General features: G+C 39.9%; 2 protein-coding genes across 3 annotated transcripts in view; both read right to left on the reverse strand.

Moving 5' to 3' along the window:
- Positions 1–5,333, reverse strand: part of pde4d (phosphodiesterase 4D, cAMP-specific) — a 159,549-nt gene extending 154,216 nt beyond the window's left edge. For both annotated transcript variants that reach the window (XM_019259892.2, XM_019259891.2), the window contains exon 1: positions 5,064–5,333. The gene's annotated coding sequence lies outside the window, so the exon portion shown is untranslated. The remainder of the gene's footprint in view (positions 1–5,063) is intronic.
- Positions 5,334–13,790: 8,457 nt separating this feature from the next.
- On the reverse strand, positions 13,791–18,477 carry elovl7a (ELOVL fatty acid elongase 7a). Its single transcript, XM_019259888.2, has 8 exons — positions 18,348–18,477; positions 16,509–16,598; positions 16,208–16,398; positions 15,658–15,738; positions 15,488–15,544; positions 15,272–15,377; positions 15,033–15,169; positions 13,791–14,917 (listed from the first exon to the last, which is right to left on the reverse strand). Exons 1-8 carry the CDS (start codon positions 18,412–18,414, stop codon positions 14,669–14,671), a joined length of 978 nt encoding a protein of 325 aa, XP_019115433.1. The 5' UTR covers positions 18,415–18,477; the 3' UTR covers positions 13,791–14,668.
- Positions 18,478–18,787: the final 310 nt, after the last annotated feature.

Genomic DNA, 18,787 nt, shown 5'->3' on the forward strand with positions numbered 1-18,787 from the left:
TGCCAAAGACGCACTTTTTTTAAAGGGCAGAACAAAGACATTGACTCTTGTTTGTGCATGTTGTTCGGTTGATTTGTGTTTTTCTTTATCTTAGTCCAAACTCTAGTCATCTCTGAGATGGCTAATCTCAACCTCACACCCATTTTAAACCCCCTTCCCCCACACCTACAATGTCTGAATTAGAGGAGGAGATATTACTGTATCTTTCCAAAACAGAAACTCTGACCTTCATGCAGCTACTGGCCAGGTTGTACTCCTCTTTCATTGCACAATTTTCCGCTGTGAACAAAGCAACACTGAGAGCAGTGTGCCATTATCCCCATATTAAAATTGCCTCGTGTCTTTCAATGACAGCTGGCTTTTCACCCCGCCTTCAAATGTAGCAGTTCCAACCGGCTACACTTCGCCTACTGACAACTATGTCATACAAGCTAGTTCTCTTCATACCCTATCATACCCCACCCAGAGAGTAAATAGTTTTATATGTCAGGGAGGTGGTGCAAAAAAAACCTACCTGAACTAATGTTAGCCAGCTGGCTTCACTCCATCACTATGTTCTAGACCAAGCAGAGTTCTTATCAGGGCCATAAACTGATAAATAATATAGGACACCTGACCAAATGCCCTTGTTTTAATATTACTATCGCCAACTGGCAGGCTGTCCGTACTGGCAAAGCAGTGTTATAGTAGATGTCATTCAGAGGAAGGTGCAGGCTCAACGCAAATATCAAGAGTAAGCTTAAGCAAATCCATTTTGGCCCTGTTGCAGGAAAAAAATCAAATAATCCATGTGCCACCCCTATGTTTATTCATCCCTTCCTTGCACAAACACTAGCTGTCAAAGGCACTTAACTCCAATTACTTTGTGGTGTGTGCTCATTCCAAGCAATGCAATCAGTTCTCAGTGAGAGACAAGTTGATATGTTACAGTGCAACTCTATCCAGTTGTTTGACTCTCTGTGGAAGAAGCTGTGGTGAGACTGGAACAACTATTAAATGCTGAACATTCATTTGGACAGTCGAAATGTTCTTTTTTTCACTATTGTGTGTTATACTGTCCTACTGTGATAGTATAGGGTTAGTGTTGCATAGAAACTCGATGTTTGTGTGTGTCTGTTTGACTGGATATGTGAAAAAACAAAACAAAGGAGTTGGGTTTCAGGGAAAACCTTGCCCAAGTCTGTCTAAGCAAAGCTCTTCTAGTCTTTTGTCTACATCTTAAGCAACATTGCCCTAACACTGTCTAAACATAGAAAATGTCAACAGTTGTTTACGGAAAGTTTTCTGCAGCGCCGGAAAAATAAAGTGTTTTCTGTTTGTCAAACAAAGCACCGAGATGTGCTGTGCGAGAGATGACCAAAAGATGACCAGTGCATACCATCACTCTCTTGAGACATTATAAAGCCCCCCCCACCCATTCCCTCCACAATCCAAGTCAGGGCAGAGCCTAGATAACTAGCTATGTAAAAGTAGTGTAAGCTGCTACTCTTGATTTTTTTTAAAAAGCCGACAAACACAATGACCGGACTTCCAGTGAAACAAAGGAAAAGGGAAGTGAGCAAGTGAACTCAAGGCCCCAGCTGTTTCTCTTCTTCTTCTTCTTCTTCTCGTCATGTCCCTTGGAGGTCATTCTTCCTGCCTAACGTAACAAAGTCATCACACACAGATGCAGAGGCAGAGAACCTGTCAAGTATCGTCATCTGTGTCGTCATTCCCCGTTTATGTTAGTATACATGACGTCAATTAAAGGCGAATTCTGCCACAATGCTGACAATAACAATGTGGCTTAACAGTAAGACCCTTAATACCATCCAGCTGTGCTGAAGGTCAGGGCTTGTTATGCTCTACTGCAAAGAGAGAGAGAGGGAGACAAATTTAGCCTCTCCTATCTGTTCCTCTGTGCTCTTTGAACATGTCTGTGTAACTCATTATGTGTCGTGGGATGATTTTTTTTTGTATGCATGTCTATGATGCTGCCTTTTAAGGCTGAGCAAAAAGGAAAAAAGTCCATTAAAGGTTCAAAAGTCACACTTTTTCTTGCATTTCATATCAAACAGCACATTCGTCACTGGATTTATGACAGTACTGCCAAACATCTGGAGACAGGGAACATCTTTTACCTAAGCAACAAACTGTTCCTAATTCCAAAAACATGTTTCCTGTCACTTTCAAGTTAAAAGCAGATGTAAAAGTAATAAGTGAAAATGCCTATGAAGCTTCTATTTAAAAGGACTGGACTTTTACAATCAATCAACAAGCCAAGTAAATGTTATGTTATGTTATGTTATGTTATGTTATGTTATGTTATGTTATGTTATGTTATGTTATGTTATGTTATGTTATGTTATGTTAAATACAGCAAAGTCCCAAAAGGACCCCTTAAAGGCCTAAGTACACAGACTTTCCTGCTCATTGTTTTGGGAACAGAGTTTCTAATAAAAAGATACTTAAATGCCTTTGGAATCGCTTGCTTATACGCGTTTGTGTGCGCGTCTGTGTGTATGTATGCATATTGCAGTCCTTCTGCACAAGAGCTTTAGAGGACTTTTGCATATCTCTCCCTTGCCAGAATAACAGGGGAAAACAAACACTGCCTTTATTACAGTAATGAATATGCTTTGAGAAGCAAATGATATAATTTTCCATTAGCTCCCACTCATAAAATGCCAAGAGTGGCTCAGGGAAACCTGTGACATTTGACTTAGCTGGCACCAAACACTGCAGTCCCCCACTATTGCTTAACCCCTGACCAGTCACCACTGCAAACTCATAATAGATGCATCACTCACTATATCACTCATAGCTGCTCCCACTCACAGAGCCATCTCAATACAACAAAGCATGATAAACACTTGAGTCGACATTGTCACTTTAAGTTTAAGTCTTACAGATCATCAACAGTGAAGCCAGTGGAGGATTTGTGCACACACAGCACATGCAGACACACACACAGCTGCAGACTGATAATAAGACATGAGCAGCAGTGCAGATGCTTGTTGTCCCTGTACAGTACACATAAACTACATCAAGCCAAACTCATTACTCTGCACTCCCATTCACTCACACTGGCAAGCTGCAACACTCATTCAGAAAAGAGACCTTGGGGCAACATAACAACAAGGGTAGAAGCATGTTTTTAAGACTAAAAAATTAACGTGTGCTCCATAATAATGTTCTCTGATGCTGTGTGGTTTTAAAGAAGTCCTTGTCAACTCAGTGCAGCCATCTATAACTGAGTTGATCTGATCTCAGCACAGAAGATACTTCATCAGTGAAGTAGAAGTGAGGAGGAGGAGAGTGCAGACACTCTGTCTTATAGGTCAGAGTCTCTCAGCGTGTGACTACAGCCTGTATCTCAGCACTCAGGTGATGCACAGGTGAAACAATGGCCTCAGTGTGCCTCTCTCATCTCACAGATTCATCCACAAGAAGGTGGAGTGCTGTGCTGGCTGGCACTCTGACAGTATATATTTGCATAGTAGAGGTCAGGTAAAACACAAGGCTCCCTGTGTTCTACACTGCAATAAAAGGTCTCTGACACAAGCAGGCTGACGGACAGGTAGGTATTAGAAACTGCAGGCTAATTCCTTTCCTCTGAAGCAATTGAGGACATTTTTTGTTGTCGTCATGAGCAGCTTTTAACTGTTTACCTTCAGATGGCTTCAAGCTATGTAAAAAAAAAGAATGAGGACTGAATAGCTATCATGGCAAGCTGCTTTTTTTTATGAAGCAAACTTCAGAACGCTGCCATTTGAGTCATATTCTCCACTTATAACAAGGGGCTGGGATATGAAACATAAACAGGTCCATATGTTTGTTAGCTGGTCAGCTGGCTCAACACTAAATCCTGGGTCTAATTTGTGTGTAATGATATGATGTAACCTTTTTTTTTTTTTTTTTTTTTTAACTCACTCTTCCTGTGAGAGCACACATCATAACAAGACACAGCTCCCTCCTCTCCTTGTATGGACTGCCAACATTTGCAAAGTCGTCCGCTTCATGATATAGCAAGGTGCATTTGACTTGTAATTTGATAAGCATCTGTGTATGTAAATCAGGGGAGTTGTTCGTTGACCGAGCAGCAGATGCGATAACCTGCTTGGAAGTTAAAGTTGCTGAGCGCTGCTCTGCCACATGTGGGAGTCAAACAAGGCAAACTCTGACACACGCAAACACTTTTCACACCCTTACGTCCACACGTTCAGTACATCCTGACAAAACACACAGACACGCTGTCCCCATCGGTGTACTTCTTTTGTTCATCTCTGTTTCTGTTTGCCACACTCACTGCTCTCCTCTTGATACTGTTGTAATAAAAACTGGTATTAGGTCATAGTAGTCTGGAGTCTAATTGTATTTTTGTAGCTGCTTAGAGGATCAAAGTACTCCCGTCTCAAATACAAACAATGACTGTGGCATTTCAGAATTTATGTGTGACTGCAGTACAATTTGGAGCAGGCCTATTTATAGCCGACTACCGCCACCACAACCCTGCAGCCTGAAAGTCACACTGGGAGATTTTTTTTTGGGGAGGGGAGTCCTTGAGCTCCCCTGTCAATTCAAAGCAATGCAGTGACAAGTTTGCTGATGAGGTTGGTCACTGTGAAGTCGCACTGCACCGTTTCCTGCCCTTAACACACCAAGGCTGCATCTTTCAAAGACACAGGATGTAAGTACATCCCCTCCAGTGCATGTTCACATAAGTGCATGCATGGTCATGCACTTACACTTAGACACAAACACTCACACACACACTGGGACATGCACACATACAACTTCTGATTTCAGACTGTGGTAAAGAGTTTATGTATCTATGTGTGCACGTTATGTCATTGTGTTAGATTTGTGCCAACGTCATTAACATTACTGATGTGTCACTTTGAACGGTCAAGTTCACTTTCATTGTGACATATAATCATACAGGTACAATCATTGTGAAATGTGATGTGACTTTTGCTCCAATGTAAGCCCATAGAATGAAGAGATACTGTACTACTATTACAGTTATTACTAAGGAGGAGTGACAGGGAGGAAAATAGTGTAATATGTAAAGAAAAACTTACTTTATATCTTTTTGAGAAAGTTCCAGAAAGAGTTTATTTATCCACTCCCGGCTACCGTACAGTGTCTTCTGTCTGCTCTCAGATAGTCCCAATCAGAGAGACCAAAACAAACAAAAGGATCTGGTGTGCATCTCTAACACAGCAAGTCCCACTCAGCTGCTCACTGATGCTCTCTGGAATAAGGAGGGAACTCTGCTCACAGCTCAGAGGCTCACAGCCAATCGTGTTGGAGTGGGTCCTGCCTCTTGCCCAATCATGTGCTTCTCATGCTCCGGCCTCCAACCCCCATCCCCTCCTGCTGAAAGTTCCCATGGTCGTGGACAAACTCAGAGGGGAGGGAGAGGATAGGGATTTATACATATTAAAAAAAAAAAAGAGAGCACAAGGGAGATGAGTTTGACAGAGAAGAACTGCTGTATAATATACATCATGGGGGTAATCAGAATAGATCTGTTGTGGAAACATTTCCATGAGGAAAGAGTAACAAGCAGAGAGAGAAATAAGACACTGGAATTTGTGTAATCCGCTAATGGTTGCCAAAGATCCATTAACATGGTTGTACAGCAAAGATGTGTTCACTCAGTATTTCATCATGAGTTTTTCTTTAAAGGTTTGTTTGGAATAGTTTGATATCACTCTGATATCTGTTCATGAAATATGAAGCTACAGCCAAAAACCAAAGACTGAGAGTAAAGACTCCTACATATACTATACCGAATGACGCACGCTCTAAAGCTAATGATCACATTTGCATTTATTTAATTCAACTGATCCATAAACTGAAGGGTTACAGAGGGTAATGTGGAATGTAATGCACATTTCTTGGCCTGGAGCATTGTCTTGTCACTGCTGCTAGATGGATTTCTTTACCTTTGTACATAGCCAAACTTGTGCCCCATTGATTCTACATTTAATGCTAAGCAAAGTTAACTGTCTCTTGACTACAGATTAGACTCTGTGGTCAAATATATGTGTGGTATCAATCTTCTTAATTTACTTTAGGCAAGAAAGCAAAAAAAAAATCCACAAACTTTTTCTTTAATGTCAACTTAAAATATATGAAGATCGAATATAAATATACATATTTTGACATGTATTGCTAAGTAGCACACTCATAGATGCGCTTGTAATTCCCAAAGATGATGTGACTCTCCCTTGCCTAAGCAACCGTGGTGAATACAGCTTCTCCTTAGAGAGACATGGATTGCAAATACTCTTTGTATGAAACAACACATAGACAGGACAGATACAGCTTGTGTTGCTGAGCCAATAAACGTCTACTCTACTTGTATTCTGCTGAAACAGGCTCTGTCATATTTATTTAGGCTCCTAAGCTATCAGTGACACACAGTGACACACAGTGACGCACACATTAACACATGCACACTTTCTATTTGCCCTGGAGGGACCAGAGGTGTTTGGTAGAGATTCTCACCTCAGTCAAGAGGTGAATTTAGCCAGACTGGACTTTAAGCTGCTGCCTGGTTATCTCAAATATTTGGATAAATGTAAGCAAAACTTTGTGTGCTTATTTTGTTTAAGTGATAATGATGATGCCATGATGATAAGTATGAGTGCAGCAGGTGCTCTTACAAGAGTGGGAGTAGCCCGAGTTCAGTGGTACACAAATACAAATTCAATGTATTGTATTAGTGAGCCATAAAGGCACAGGTGGCTGGACTTTGTTACCGATTGACAGATGTTGCTGGGGGTCATATTGAACAAAAAGATATGAGTGGTATGAATGCTGTAATGTATTTTCCAAAATATCAAACTATTGCTTTAATAATTCAAGGTCTATACTTTCCACTTAACTACCTCAGAGGATGCAGAACATAAGATTTGGGTAAAAGTTCTGGAAAAAGGTTTCAATATTCTTGTAAGTTATATAAGAATATATGTGGGTCTGAAAGGGCTAGTCTTAAAATGACTCTTGTTATGAGTTATCTCAACAGAAACCTCCCTGTTTTACACACTGCGGGTAAAATTATTGAAGGACATGGACAGAAAGAGTCTAATGAGAGAACAAGTACAAGATTGCATTAAGAGAAATGTATGATCCGATAGTTCTGCTGTTAGACCCACACAAGAAAATAAAAACTCCTCGACTGCAGGTCAAATTAAGTTCAGTTGAGTCAGCGCACATGTGGATCTCTTCAGGAAATATGGACGTAAAAGTTATAGTACCTCTGGATTTAGAAATCCGATCACATGCCCCACAGTAAGACCCATAAAGAGCTTGAATGGTGCCACAGAGTTCAAAGCAGCACCTATGTAACACCATGTATGGCATACATCAGGAATAATCAAATCAAATCAAATCAAATCAAAGTGTGTGTACCATGAGAGGCCCCTCTGAACAACTGGTGCCAAATCTGCCTCTAGTCCTTTCTTACATGCCTGGAACATGTTCAGCTAAGGGCTCTCATCCAGGCTGAAAACATCATATTACTCACACTGTATTCTTATTGCGGATTCCTGTGGCTGTACATTGTCAGACACCATCAGAGGCTGTTAAACTAAAAGTGATGCCAAACAACAACTACAATAACAAGGACGAACAAAGCTCAGGGAGTCTGTAAAACCTCACACAAACATCCAGAGAGATGAGATAATAGGAAACAGCATCCAGCAAATGTAACCGTGCTGTTGTTGAGAATTTCTCCAAACACATTTTGAGGTAATGTTTCTATTGCTCCAGAGTGAAAAGACTACACTTACACAAATGCACTGTGAGGGTAATGTACCACTTCCCTCTTCCAAATATTGACTTGGAGCATGGACAGCTGTAACACCCAGGCATTTTTCACACAGTGGATTAAAGTGATAGTGTTTCATTCATCTCTGGTTCAAGACGGGAGTGCGTTCCTGCAAATCTTGCAAGAATCTGTTAAATTATCAGCAAAGGCTGTGTGTTAGTTGAATGTAACACAAACAAAGATAAATCAATATAAAGATAAAGTATCGTTTAGTTTCTTTTGTTGCTATATTGCTGAAACTGAAATTAGAGATGAACATCATTCAAATTTGTCCTTAAAATATAGAGCTGGAGACAATAAGTGGGTTATTTTAGTGGGGCGGCTGTGGCTCACAGGCAGAGCGGGTCGTCCACTAATCAGATGATTCGATCCCCGATCGAACCGGGGGGATCAATCTTGCATGCCGAAGTGTCCTTGGGCAAGATACTGAACCCCAAGTTGCTCCCGAAGGAGATGGCTGTGCCATCGGTGTATGAATGTGTATGAATGCTTAGATCCTTAAACTGATGAGCAGTTGGCACCTTGCACGGGAGCCAATGCCATCAGTGTATGAATGTGTGTGAATGGGTGAATGAGATATGTAGTGTAGAGCGCTTTGAGTGGTCGCAAGACTAGAAAGGCGCTATATAAGTACAGTCCATTTACCATTTACCATAAACTATAGAATGCCCAAATGTAAAAAAAAAAAAAAAAAACTGTCATAAATAGTCTGAGTGCATAAAATTGTTAATAAATGATGTCTAGAGATGCTGGTAGGGTTTTCCCCTCTTTACTGTCTTTATGCTAAGCTAAGCTAACCATCTTTTGGCACCAGCTTCATATTAAACAAACATATAAATCCTAAAATGACAAACTATTCCCCAAAGATGTAACTTTGCATGCAGGCTGCAGGCCGGGATTCAGCAAAACAAGCAAGTGCAGTGCTACTGTACAAAGCTGCCTGGCCTCAAAGCTTGTTAAACTCACAGGAGTGGAAGGGTTATGCTAATAATATGCAAAGGGTGTACACTTTGTTCCTCTTTTGTGCTGTTACATCAAAACATCATATTATGGTAAACAGCAGGAAATTTACATATGCTTTTTTTTTTTTTTTTTTGAGAGCAACAGGAAGATGTTTAGTGTTTAATCAATAAACCCTGAAGAGTGTAAGGCTGAAAAATTCCACATGAACACATAAAAAATCTGAAAGCAGGCTACATAAATAGCCATTCTTCACTGCCTGTCCTTAAACAGATATGACAGCTTACAGAGGCAGCAGCTGACACACACACAGCAGACCCGACTCACTCTGCTAGGGCCTTATTGGAAGACAAGGCGGTAATCAATAAGTCTGCTTTGGGACAAAATTATATACTGTGGTATCTAGAAAATATCCCTCGGTCCAAAACACACCATGTTTGTTCCACTGCTGTGCACCCAGAGCTGCTGCTAAAGCTGTTGACAGCTACCACACAGAGGGGGGAAGAGATGTTCTCCATGGTGCGAGGTGTAGGGACTCAGTGTTCTGCAAAGGTTTGCCCAAAGGGATAAACACACGGTTGAAAATATGCATCTAGAGATGTTCAGGTGCAGGTGCAGGTGCATCACATTCCCTGCAGAGTTGAACGCAACTGTTCATTAAAAAATGTTTAGTGAGGACTTGCTGTCATGTATTTTGGACAGTTGAAGGACAAAATGAGACATTTTTAAAACATTACATTGGTCTCTAAAGAAATCATAATGGGATCACTTTTCTCTTTAAAAAAAAATAAGAGTGATGAATAATGAATAATGAATAATAATGAATCAATAATTCAGCACTTAATATTACTAAACAATGAATCCTGACACTGAAATCTAGATCTGTTCTGCCTCAAGAACGGTCTTGTATCAAAACTACCGGATTCAACCGAGGAGACAACACGTCAAGGCAGATCAGTTTGTCGTGACTGACAATAAACACAGAAAATCACAACAAGGTACAGACCTTGTCGTGCTGTCTCTTGCAAGTAATAAAAAGTACTGAGAGCTTCTCTTTTGATAAGCATAGATTGTGATGTCTATGATTTAAATTTTAATAAGCCAAATCAGTTATTTTTCCTTTTTTCTATGCTGAAGGGTCTTAATAGGAGTAGAAAGGGAGACAGAGAAGGGGACAAAGGAAGATCAGGTTATTATTAGGGCAACCAAATACCCACAATTATCCAAAATACCAATAATTATTCTCAGATAGCCATCTGCTCTCTGCTGACAGACTCAGCAGTGCGCACACACAGTCCATAGTTTGCACTTGGTAATATCAGGGACTTAATAGACCACCTGGACAACACTTTGCTCACTGGCTAAATTCTCTCTGCATAATCACCATTAAAGATTTAACCATTCAAGAGCTGTGACACGATTACACTTCTCTCACTGACGTTTTGAACGTATCGCAACAGTGAAACCTTTCTTTTGTTTATCTTGTTGTACTTTTCATGTTGATGTCAGCCCACTATGAGATGGAAAATCAGGAGATGCACTGAGGTGGTCACGAGTCACGACTACTGCTGTTAAGAAAACAGACATGCTCACAACAAGCCGCTGTTGCACATGATGGTGCCATTGCCTGACAAATTACAGTGTCTGCAGAAAAAAAGCTATTACCATCTAGCTTTTTTTATTTCTCTTATGTGCAATTGGCTCCTCCTGTATATCATAACTACCATTTTAAAAGCCTCATGAGTCCTCCTACAGTCACCAAAGAGGCACACAGTACCACATTTTGTCATGTTTTGTGTTATGCTGACCTTTGATGGTGGAACTTGTGACAACTGTGGTATCCTGTATGGAAAGTCATAACTGCTTTTATGTGAAAGGTGCAAAATTATGAACCCACAAATAAGTATCAATGGATTCTGGAGTTCCCCTCAGCTCTACAGTGTTTTTTAAGCCTCTTTCATTACTTCATTTTTGTTTTCCAGCCAGTAATTTCACTGGTTCAGTCTCACTGCACTCGCGGCATAACTTCCTTGCAGAGACACACTAAACACCCACTGTATACTACCTTTCTAGCATGGCAAACAAATACATATTTCCATGTGCAAGTTTGTTAAATTGATTAAAAAGACGATACCACAGTATGTTACTGTTTTGTATTCACAGCTGGTTTCTGATGGTTTATTTTGCGGATGTGCAGGAAGAAACTTTTGACAAATTTTTCTGAATTTCTGGTTTTCTGTGTGACTCATATAAATGAAATTAAACTGCACTTTAATCATCAATGGTCCATTTAAAACGTAAATAGATTAAAAGCCAACAAAAATGTCACTGCACAAATACAATTAGAGCCTGTTGAACTTATTAATGGAATCACTCTGACTAACACAGTAAACAATGTTGGAATAAAGTGTTTATTTCCACTATTAGAATTAATCGAATGAATTATCGCTTGAAATATGGAAATGGTCTTTCCATCGTTAATGATCCAGATGTTTTTTGACATAGCATAGATATTTATTCTAACAAATACACTAAAATATGGGGGTGGCAGATGTTAATAATTAGTCTGATTATCATTTGGCCACAGGCACTGTGCTTCATTAAGTAGACTCAAATAAAGTGTTCTGTGCAAATATGAACACTGAAACAATCAAATATAACTTAAACATTTCTAATATGAACAAATTCATTTTAAAATCACGCGGTGACTGGCCAGAAAAAAAATCCTGCTCACTGACTCACCTCATTTGTGTAACACATACTTGCAGTGATGAGCCGTCTCACACATTCAGCCCGATAATGACCTAGTTATTCCAGCCTCTCCCTCAGTAAAACCAGGGAAGGCCCTGCCAGTGTGGCTTGGAGACAGACAGGGGTTGTTGGAACTCATCATGGTGGCGAGCGATCATCCATGACCTCCAAGGGTTGGGCTGTCCTGCTGCCTGCTCTAATCTCTCTATTCATTCGGTTAGTTTCAGCACTCATTTACTGCAGTCCATTTACATGGAAAGCCGCAGTCTTTACATGATTTCTGTCATTTGTGGCTGTAATGATGTCCGCTTCCTTTTATGTATGAAAAGCTCTCATATTTGACATCACACAGCCGAGTGCCACTCAATAAAAGAAAAGTTCAGGGCCTGTTGGTTGGTGGCGATATCATTATGTGCCACTTAAGTGCAGAATGACGTACTGCTATCCAAGAGACAGGTCAGTGTGCTCGTCTGTTTCCTGGGTGTGATTTGGAGTGTGTAATGGAGAGGGGAAAGTGTTAGAGAAAGAGCTGCCCGTTTCCATACATATAAGATAAAATTGTATTAGAAAGTTATATAGGATATATAGTTCCTAAAAAAAAAATAATTCACCCCCCAGCTGATGTGGCTTTTTTTTTGCACTTATCAACAGGAAAAAACAAGCCTATAAAGTCAAAATGAAAACAGATGCAATATGATCTCAATTTGTTGCTAATACACATAAAACACTTGTTTGCATAAGTGTTCACGCTTTCCAGTGGATGCACTTTTGGCAGCAGTTACATCCTTCAGTCTGTGTGGATAAGTTTCCATTGGGTTTGCACATCTGGATTAAGCAGTCTTTTATGAAAAAAAGCTTTGTTAAGTTGTGAGAACATAGTGAGTAAAAAAAAAGAAGCCTTTTTCCAAGTCCACAATCCGAATTTGATTGAGATCTGGACTCTCTGGGATGTTACCATGTTGTTTTTAACCCTATTCCCATGAGACTTTTTGCTAGTTCCCATGATGTATCTTGAGAAAATTCACTCAATATGATGAAAATCTCTCAGTATGAAATGAATAATGTATGGCTGGCAGGATAATGTATTCCATTAACAGCAACTGATCAGAAACAAGCTTCTCACCCAACAGCTGCAAAAGGCACTTTACAGTTCATTATGCTGCAGATACAGAAAACCACGTGGAGGTACCAGTCAATGTTTGGAGATTAAAATATATTCAATAATATATCTGATGAGATGACTTATAGCAGGGGTGCCATACATATTCCCATGAATGTGAATTAATTCTCTTGTGTGGTGATCCATCTTAATATAATGCATTGAAAACTACACGCCAAACAGCTTCTCCATACTTAGTTAAACAGCACCTCCTGCTGGTGAAAAGAGCAACAATTAATAATTTTAACAGCATAAACTCAGACTCGAGGTTTATGAAATTATTTGCCAGCTACATGTTTAAGCCCAGATTAGAATTGAAACCTGTGCATTAGGTGTGCAAGAGGTTTCATTTGGATCACCAAGTTATTTTAGTAGTCAACTTACCAGAATTCATGTCATTATAGTGTAGCAGTCTTGTCATCTTATTAGCAATGCAGCCCAAGTGAAGCTGCTGTAGTCTGCAAGAATAAAAACTTAAAATCAAGGGTAGCTTACACATCCAAAGTTATTCACTTTAAGGCTAATGAAGTTTTGTTCAAGGTTTTAAACGAATCAGGTTTAAAATTCTGCCATTTGTGTTTTCTGCTTTTAAATTTGAGACCATTTTGTTTAAGTGAGGTCCTTTTTCCCCCCAAATAAACAGAAAAGGCAAAACGAGTAATTCAAAGTACATTGATCATTTATTTTTATATAAATACATAAAAAATACAATAAACATGTCACATCATTTCGTACAGTATTAACCATTTGTGTAATTAGGGATCAGATGAGGAACTGAAAACAAAAGTTCACTTCTATTTTGTATGCACTGCATCTTTCATTCCTGTGTCAACATTGGCTTGCAACGGTATAAGAAAAGATAAAGTGGAACTTTTTCCACCACGATGCCAAGCACGATCCTGTGTCCTCAGTCACCAAAAGGAGCAGAGTGTTATATTCACTTTTCAGTTAAAGATCATCATAACCATACATAAAACTACCCCACAGACCTCAGTCCAAAGGAACTGCCTGACTCCAGCCAACTGAAGACTCTGTTAGCCACAGAGCTCACCACAAGACAAAATACTTTTAAAGCAGGCAAGCAAGGCTGCTCATGTTTGGGTTTTTTTGGGCTAAATAGTGAAATCAGTGCAGTCCCATAAAAACAGTGTTAGTTTGCAATATAAGGAAGTAGTAAAACTCTAGCTCTGTTCTGGATCCTACAAGAACCACAGTGGGCTGTCAGTGTTCCATCAGTGTTCCTCTCTGGCATCTCTGTCACACCAACACTTCATTGGGCAATTATGAAGACACCACTGTATGAAGGTGGCTCTTTTTGTACCATCAGTAGTGGTTGTGACTCAAGCCATAGAGTGGGCATGCATGTACAACCTGTACTGCATGCATGTAACCATTTAATGTGTAGCCTAAACATCGACTCAGAACAGTCAATGTCATTATAGGTCAAGTGAAATAAACAAACCTTAAGTTTTCAGTGCGCAACTTAAAACAGCTAAGCTGGATTTCGTAAAAGTATTCTGAGAAGTAAGATCAAGTCAGAATTTTTTTCTAAAAAAAAGGCCCAGTATGACTGTATAACAAAAGGGTCCTACAGTATTAACATAGGTGAAGCCCTACAGTCAGTGTATAATGGGGATGATTTCTGACAAAAAAAAAAAAAAAAGGAGAAAAAAGCAGAGTAAGGAGGGATATGTATAAACTTCCATAACAGAACTTGGGCTTTACCTTCAGTGTAAACATAAAATACGAAAAAACAAAACAAAACAAAAAAAAACAACCCCGTCAGCTTGGGTCAATAAACCTCATACATAAAGCTTTGGTCATAATTTAAAGATTGTCTGTTGCAGCTGTAGAAAAGTAGTCAAAAAACAAAACAAAAAACAGTCCAAACAAAGTGGGGTTGAATCTCTGACCGCAGTGGTTTGCTTACGTAAATGAGGTCAACCCCGAAACCCCCTGATGAGTAGAGTCTTGCGTCATGCATCTTTTTCATGATTGGCGTTTCCATTCATAACTCCGTTGGTATGATGTGTCCATGTCTGAGCCTGCAGCACTTTAGGCAGCCTCTTGCCCTTGGTGTAGGCGTGGTACCAGAAGTTGAGGAAGAGGAACAGGAAAATCAGGCCATACAGGCCAATGATGTAAATGAAGACAGGGAATTGGTATGGGCAGTCCTTCATGAAGAAATACTGGGAGATGTGGCTGGTCACCGTGACAAACTGAATCTAGAAAGAAACAAATAAAGCAAGAGTTGATTATACACTATGATTCACCACATGTCTTTAGAAAGTGCACTTGAGAACATAGATCTAAAAATAAATGTAGTCTTAGTAGATTTACCAGCTGAATGGTGGTGAGGTATTTCTTCCACCACAGGAACTTCTGGTATCTGGGACCCATGGCAGTCAGGCCGTAGTATGTGTACATGATAACATGGACGACACAATTAAGCAGGGCGTGGAAGGTCCCCATGCCACCTGAAAATAGGTGTGTGCATCAGAAATAATTAGTCATGAAACATCAAAAAGACATTCATGTCAGGGAAAATATTGCTCAGACGTCAAAAAAGGAAATCCTACCTGCTGCAAACCGAACTCCAAACCACCATGTGAAAGGCATGATTGAGTGATGGTAGACATGAAGAAATGTCACCTGGCTATTCTTCTTCCTCAGCACAAAGAAGACCTGAAAGGAACATATGAGAAGTTTTTTGTCAAAGAAAGGGGCAGTCAACACCAAGTGTACACTAAGGAAGTGAATTCAACTCAAATAATCACAATGATATAGTGACTTACCGTGTCCAACATCTCAATGAACTTTGAGAAGTAGTAAAGCCAGCATGTTGCTGCCATCTAGAGGGGACAAAGAATATTTCAGTACTGGTGCAGTCAGACCTTATTACCTAGTCCAGTTCCAATTCAATCAGATGTTGCAATACATCTCAATCTGTAACTGAGTGACTTACCCTTACAGCCTGTGGTGAATCAGAGTAGTTGACCAGGTCACAGTGAAATGAGTATCCCGTTCCCCATCCTGACATCACAAACTGTAAAGATTGATAGTTTGGTTAGTAACTAAGCGTATGGAAAAAGCATAACTATCTTTAAATGTTAAACACACAAAAAAAAAAAAACTACAATCTTTTAGCTTTACTTGTTTTTTGATTAACCCCATTTAGAATTCTTTGGAAACAGTACAGCTTGACAAGAAAAACCCAGGACAAAAGACAGGTTGAAGTTATGCGGCTCTGAGAAAACATTTTAAGAATACGATGAAAGACTACACTTGCCAATCTGGTTTCACCTCAGATCAGTCAAAAAAAAAAAACCCAACCATGCATTTTGCAAGACTGCCAATGGCATGTGTCATGACTTTGTTCCTTACAAACTCAACAGAAATGCTGGCGTTTGCTTCACTATGAGCTGGGGGTGTGAGTTTCTGTGGGGACTTTTGCATTAAAGAATGAGTTCAGCGGGAAAAATACTGTGCACTAACTAAAGGATAACATGACTCACTTCATAGCACATGTAGAGTGACAGTGCCACCACGGCGAAGTTGTAAACTATGAGAACTCCTTTGAGGTCAAATCCTTTGCGGTTCTCCATTATCCGAGGCCCCAACGAAGTGACAAAGTAAATGTATGCTGCGATGATGATAGTTTGTGGGAGAGGGGACGACATAAGGAACCAATTTTCTGTCCGTGAGTCTGTAAGAGAAATATTTGAACAGGTTAATGAGACGCACAAGGTTTAGATACAGAAAAAGCGAGGTGGTGTATATAGTGAGTGATCTCAAATGCTTTGAGGGTTGACTCACCTGCATTTTGGATGAACTCGTCATAAATGAGAGCAGCCGACGACTTTATGTTATCAAACTCCATCTTCATGCAGGATCCTCGCAAGTCACCTAAAAATAGAAAAAAGGCAAAACATTAGGATGTCAGTTCGGTCTACATGAATTTCCTGTGCTCATTATTAAATTCCAGATATTTGTATTCAAGAGCAGCAATGAGATCAGTTCAATAAAATGCTCATACACACAGGTTGTTTCAGGTTAAGGAACTAGAAACGTTACTAATGGCTAGCTACTAGTTACTTCAGATTCATTAATGAACGCTGAAAGAGTAGGAAGTGTGCAACACAAAGCAAGTTTGACCTGAACTACTCACTGAAACCACCAGGGCACATTTCCACCACATGCATCTGGTCTATGATAACATCTGAACTCTGTAGTCATTTGTACTACATGTGGCTGAAAGGCTGGACTGTATTAGGAAGAAGAAAGACCACTCAGCCATTCTTTGCTGCCCCTCTGAGGCGGACAAAGCCAAGAGTGTACGGGGAGTACAATGAGTAGCAGTCAGTGTCTCTCCGTTTTCAGAGAAAGAACAACAGTGCGACTAGAAATTAGTCAAGAAATATGTACACATAGCTGATGTAAAGATAATTTGTTGTCCAGTTAAAATATAGGGCATGTTTTTCATAACAGAACGTGCTGCCTGGACTAATGCCGGGCATGTTGTTGAAACTTGGCCCTCTCTGAGCGTTTGAGAACAACCTGTGGATGGACATTCAGTGGCAGCAATGAATGTGTGATGTATAGTGCAAGACATCACTGTGACAAGAAAGGGCACAATTGGGGTTTAAAAACCAGCTGTAGTTTACAATAATTCAGATTATGTCACAATGCCAATTTTCATGAGATTCATGAGTTAAAACACAGTTGTATAAAAGTGAAACATTTGTAAGAGTTCCTTCACATGGGGTGAAACCTGGTAGGGAATTACAGGGTTCCACCCCACCCTCCAGTGGGGTAGGGCTCAAAATGACTAGCTTTACTGGTTTCAGTGTACCGGTGATACAGGAAATATGCCAAGGGGGAACTTCTCAGATATCACTTAAACCAGAAGTCAAACTAAATCAATATGCCTGCTAGATTATTTATTTAAAAAAAAATAATTATTAACTTGTGTGAAGCGAGTAAATTTAAAGAAGACTAAACCATCATGTCTGCTACAGGTACAGAGGGCATAACCCTACATGACAGGTTTTTTAAAAAGGTGTGTCTACCTGAATGCTGGAGGAGCTTGGATCGAGAGAACTGTGGCAGGCATGGCTGTCTGGTGTTACTACACTAATGAAGACATGGCAAGCCATGACACGCCAATTAACATTATAGTCAGGGATCCTGATATAAAGGCTGCTACTCCCATGGCACATCTGCCAATTACTGACACAGAAGTATTGACGTGAAGCATATTAAAAAATAAAATTAAAAAAAAAAACAATTCAACACATCTTTACACTGAAAAAAAAGTTGAATTAACTCCATTGTGTGTAGAAATATAAGTTCAGAGTCGTGTTCAAACACTTAATTTTCAGTACATTTGTGCACCATCTTTGAAGAAAGTCAAAACAGGTATCGCTGTAACACTCACCGTGTTGATGGATGAAACTAGGTGACAAAAAAAAACTAGTTGAACTACATTGATCCACCTCACAATGGCAGGAAGTCAAAAAAAAAAGAAATGAATCACGGCATGCTTTTACCTCGACACCTCGTCTTCACCTTTTCTCTCGCAAACATTTTGCTTTTTTCCCCCTCCCCATCACTTGAGTCGGTTTCAGTTAATAAAACAAGCCAAAAACTACTAACCTTCAGAGCTGCTCCCGTTGACACTAAAGGAAAACGCTTTTGGTCCGTATCCAAACTCCCGGTTCATCCGCAGTTCTCCGACAGGTGTGCTTCACACTGTGCTGACTGCGGGGTCCGCCTGTCTTCCTTTTGAAATCAGAGGGCGTGGTCTGATCTCAAGCCAAGCCAGTCGCTGATTGGCCAGTTGCGAATTCTTTAAAACTGTCTCATCAAGGATTTTGCAATAATACAGTATTTCCTTTTCCGCGGACAATTAATGGTGTAATTTTCCACAATTACCCTGAAACCACAGCCAAAAAAAACAAACAAAAAAAAAAACACAACAGAGAAAGAGTATTTCCCAGGTTTATTTATTAAGACAAGAGACAGAAAAAATAAAAAACTGTACAGTTAAAATCACTTGAGGTGATTTGGGTGAAAAAACAGCTGACTAAGACATT

The sequence above is a fragment of the Larimichthys crocea genome, chromosome III, assembly GCF_000972845.2.
Source record: "Larimichthys crocea isolate SSNF chromosome III, L_crocea_2.0, whole genome shotgun sequence".
Taxonomy (NCBI): Eukaryota; Metazoa; Chordata; class Actinopteri; family Sciaenidae; genus Larimichthys; species Larimichthys crocea.

Coding starts and splice junctions, on each gene's coding strand:
- elovl7a (XM_019259888.2), bottom strand. CDS start 18,414: ATGAACCGGGAGTTTGGATACGGACCAAAAGCGTTTTCCTTTAGTGTC. Junction 15,739..16,207: donor CACTCTACATGTGCTATGAA/GTGAGTCATGTT, acceptor CAATCTTTACAG/TTTGTGATGTCAGGATGGGG. Junction 15,378..15,487: donor TCATTGAGATGTTGGACACG/GTAAGTCACTAT, acceptor TGTTCCTTTCAG/GTCTTCTTTGTGCTGAGGAA.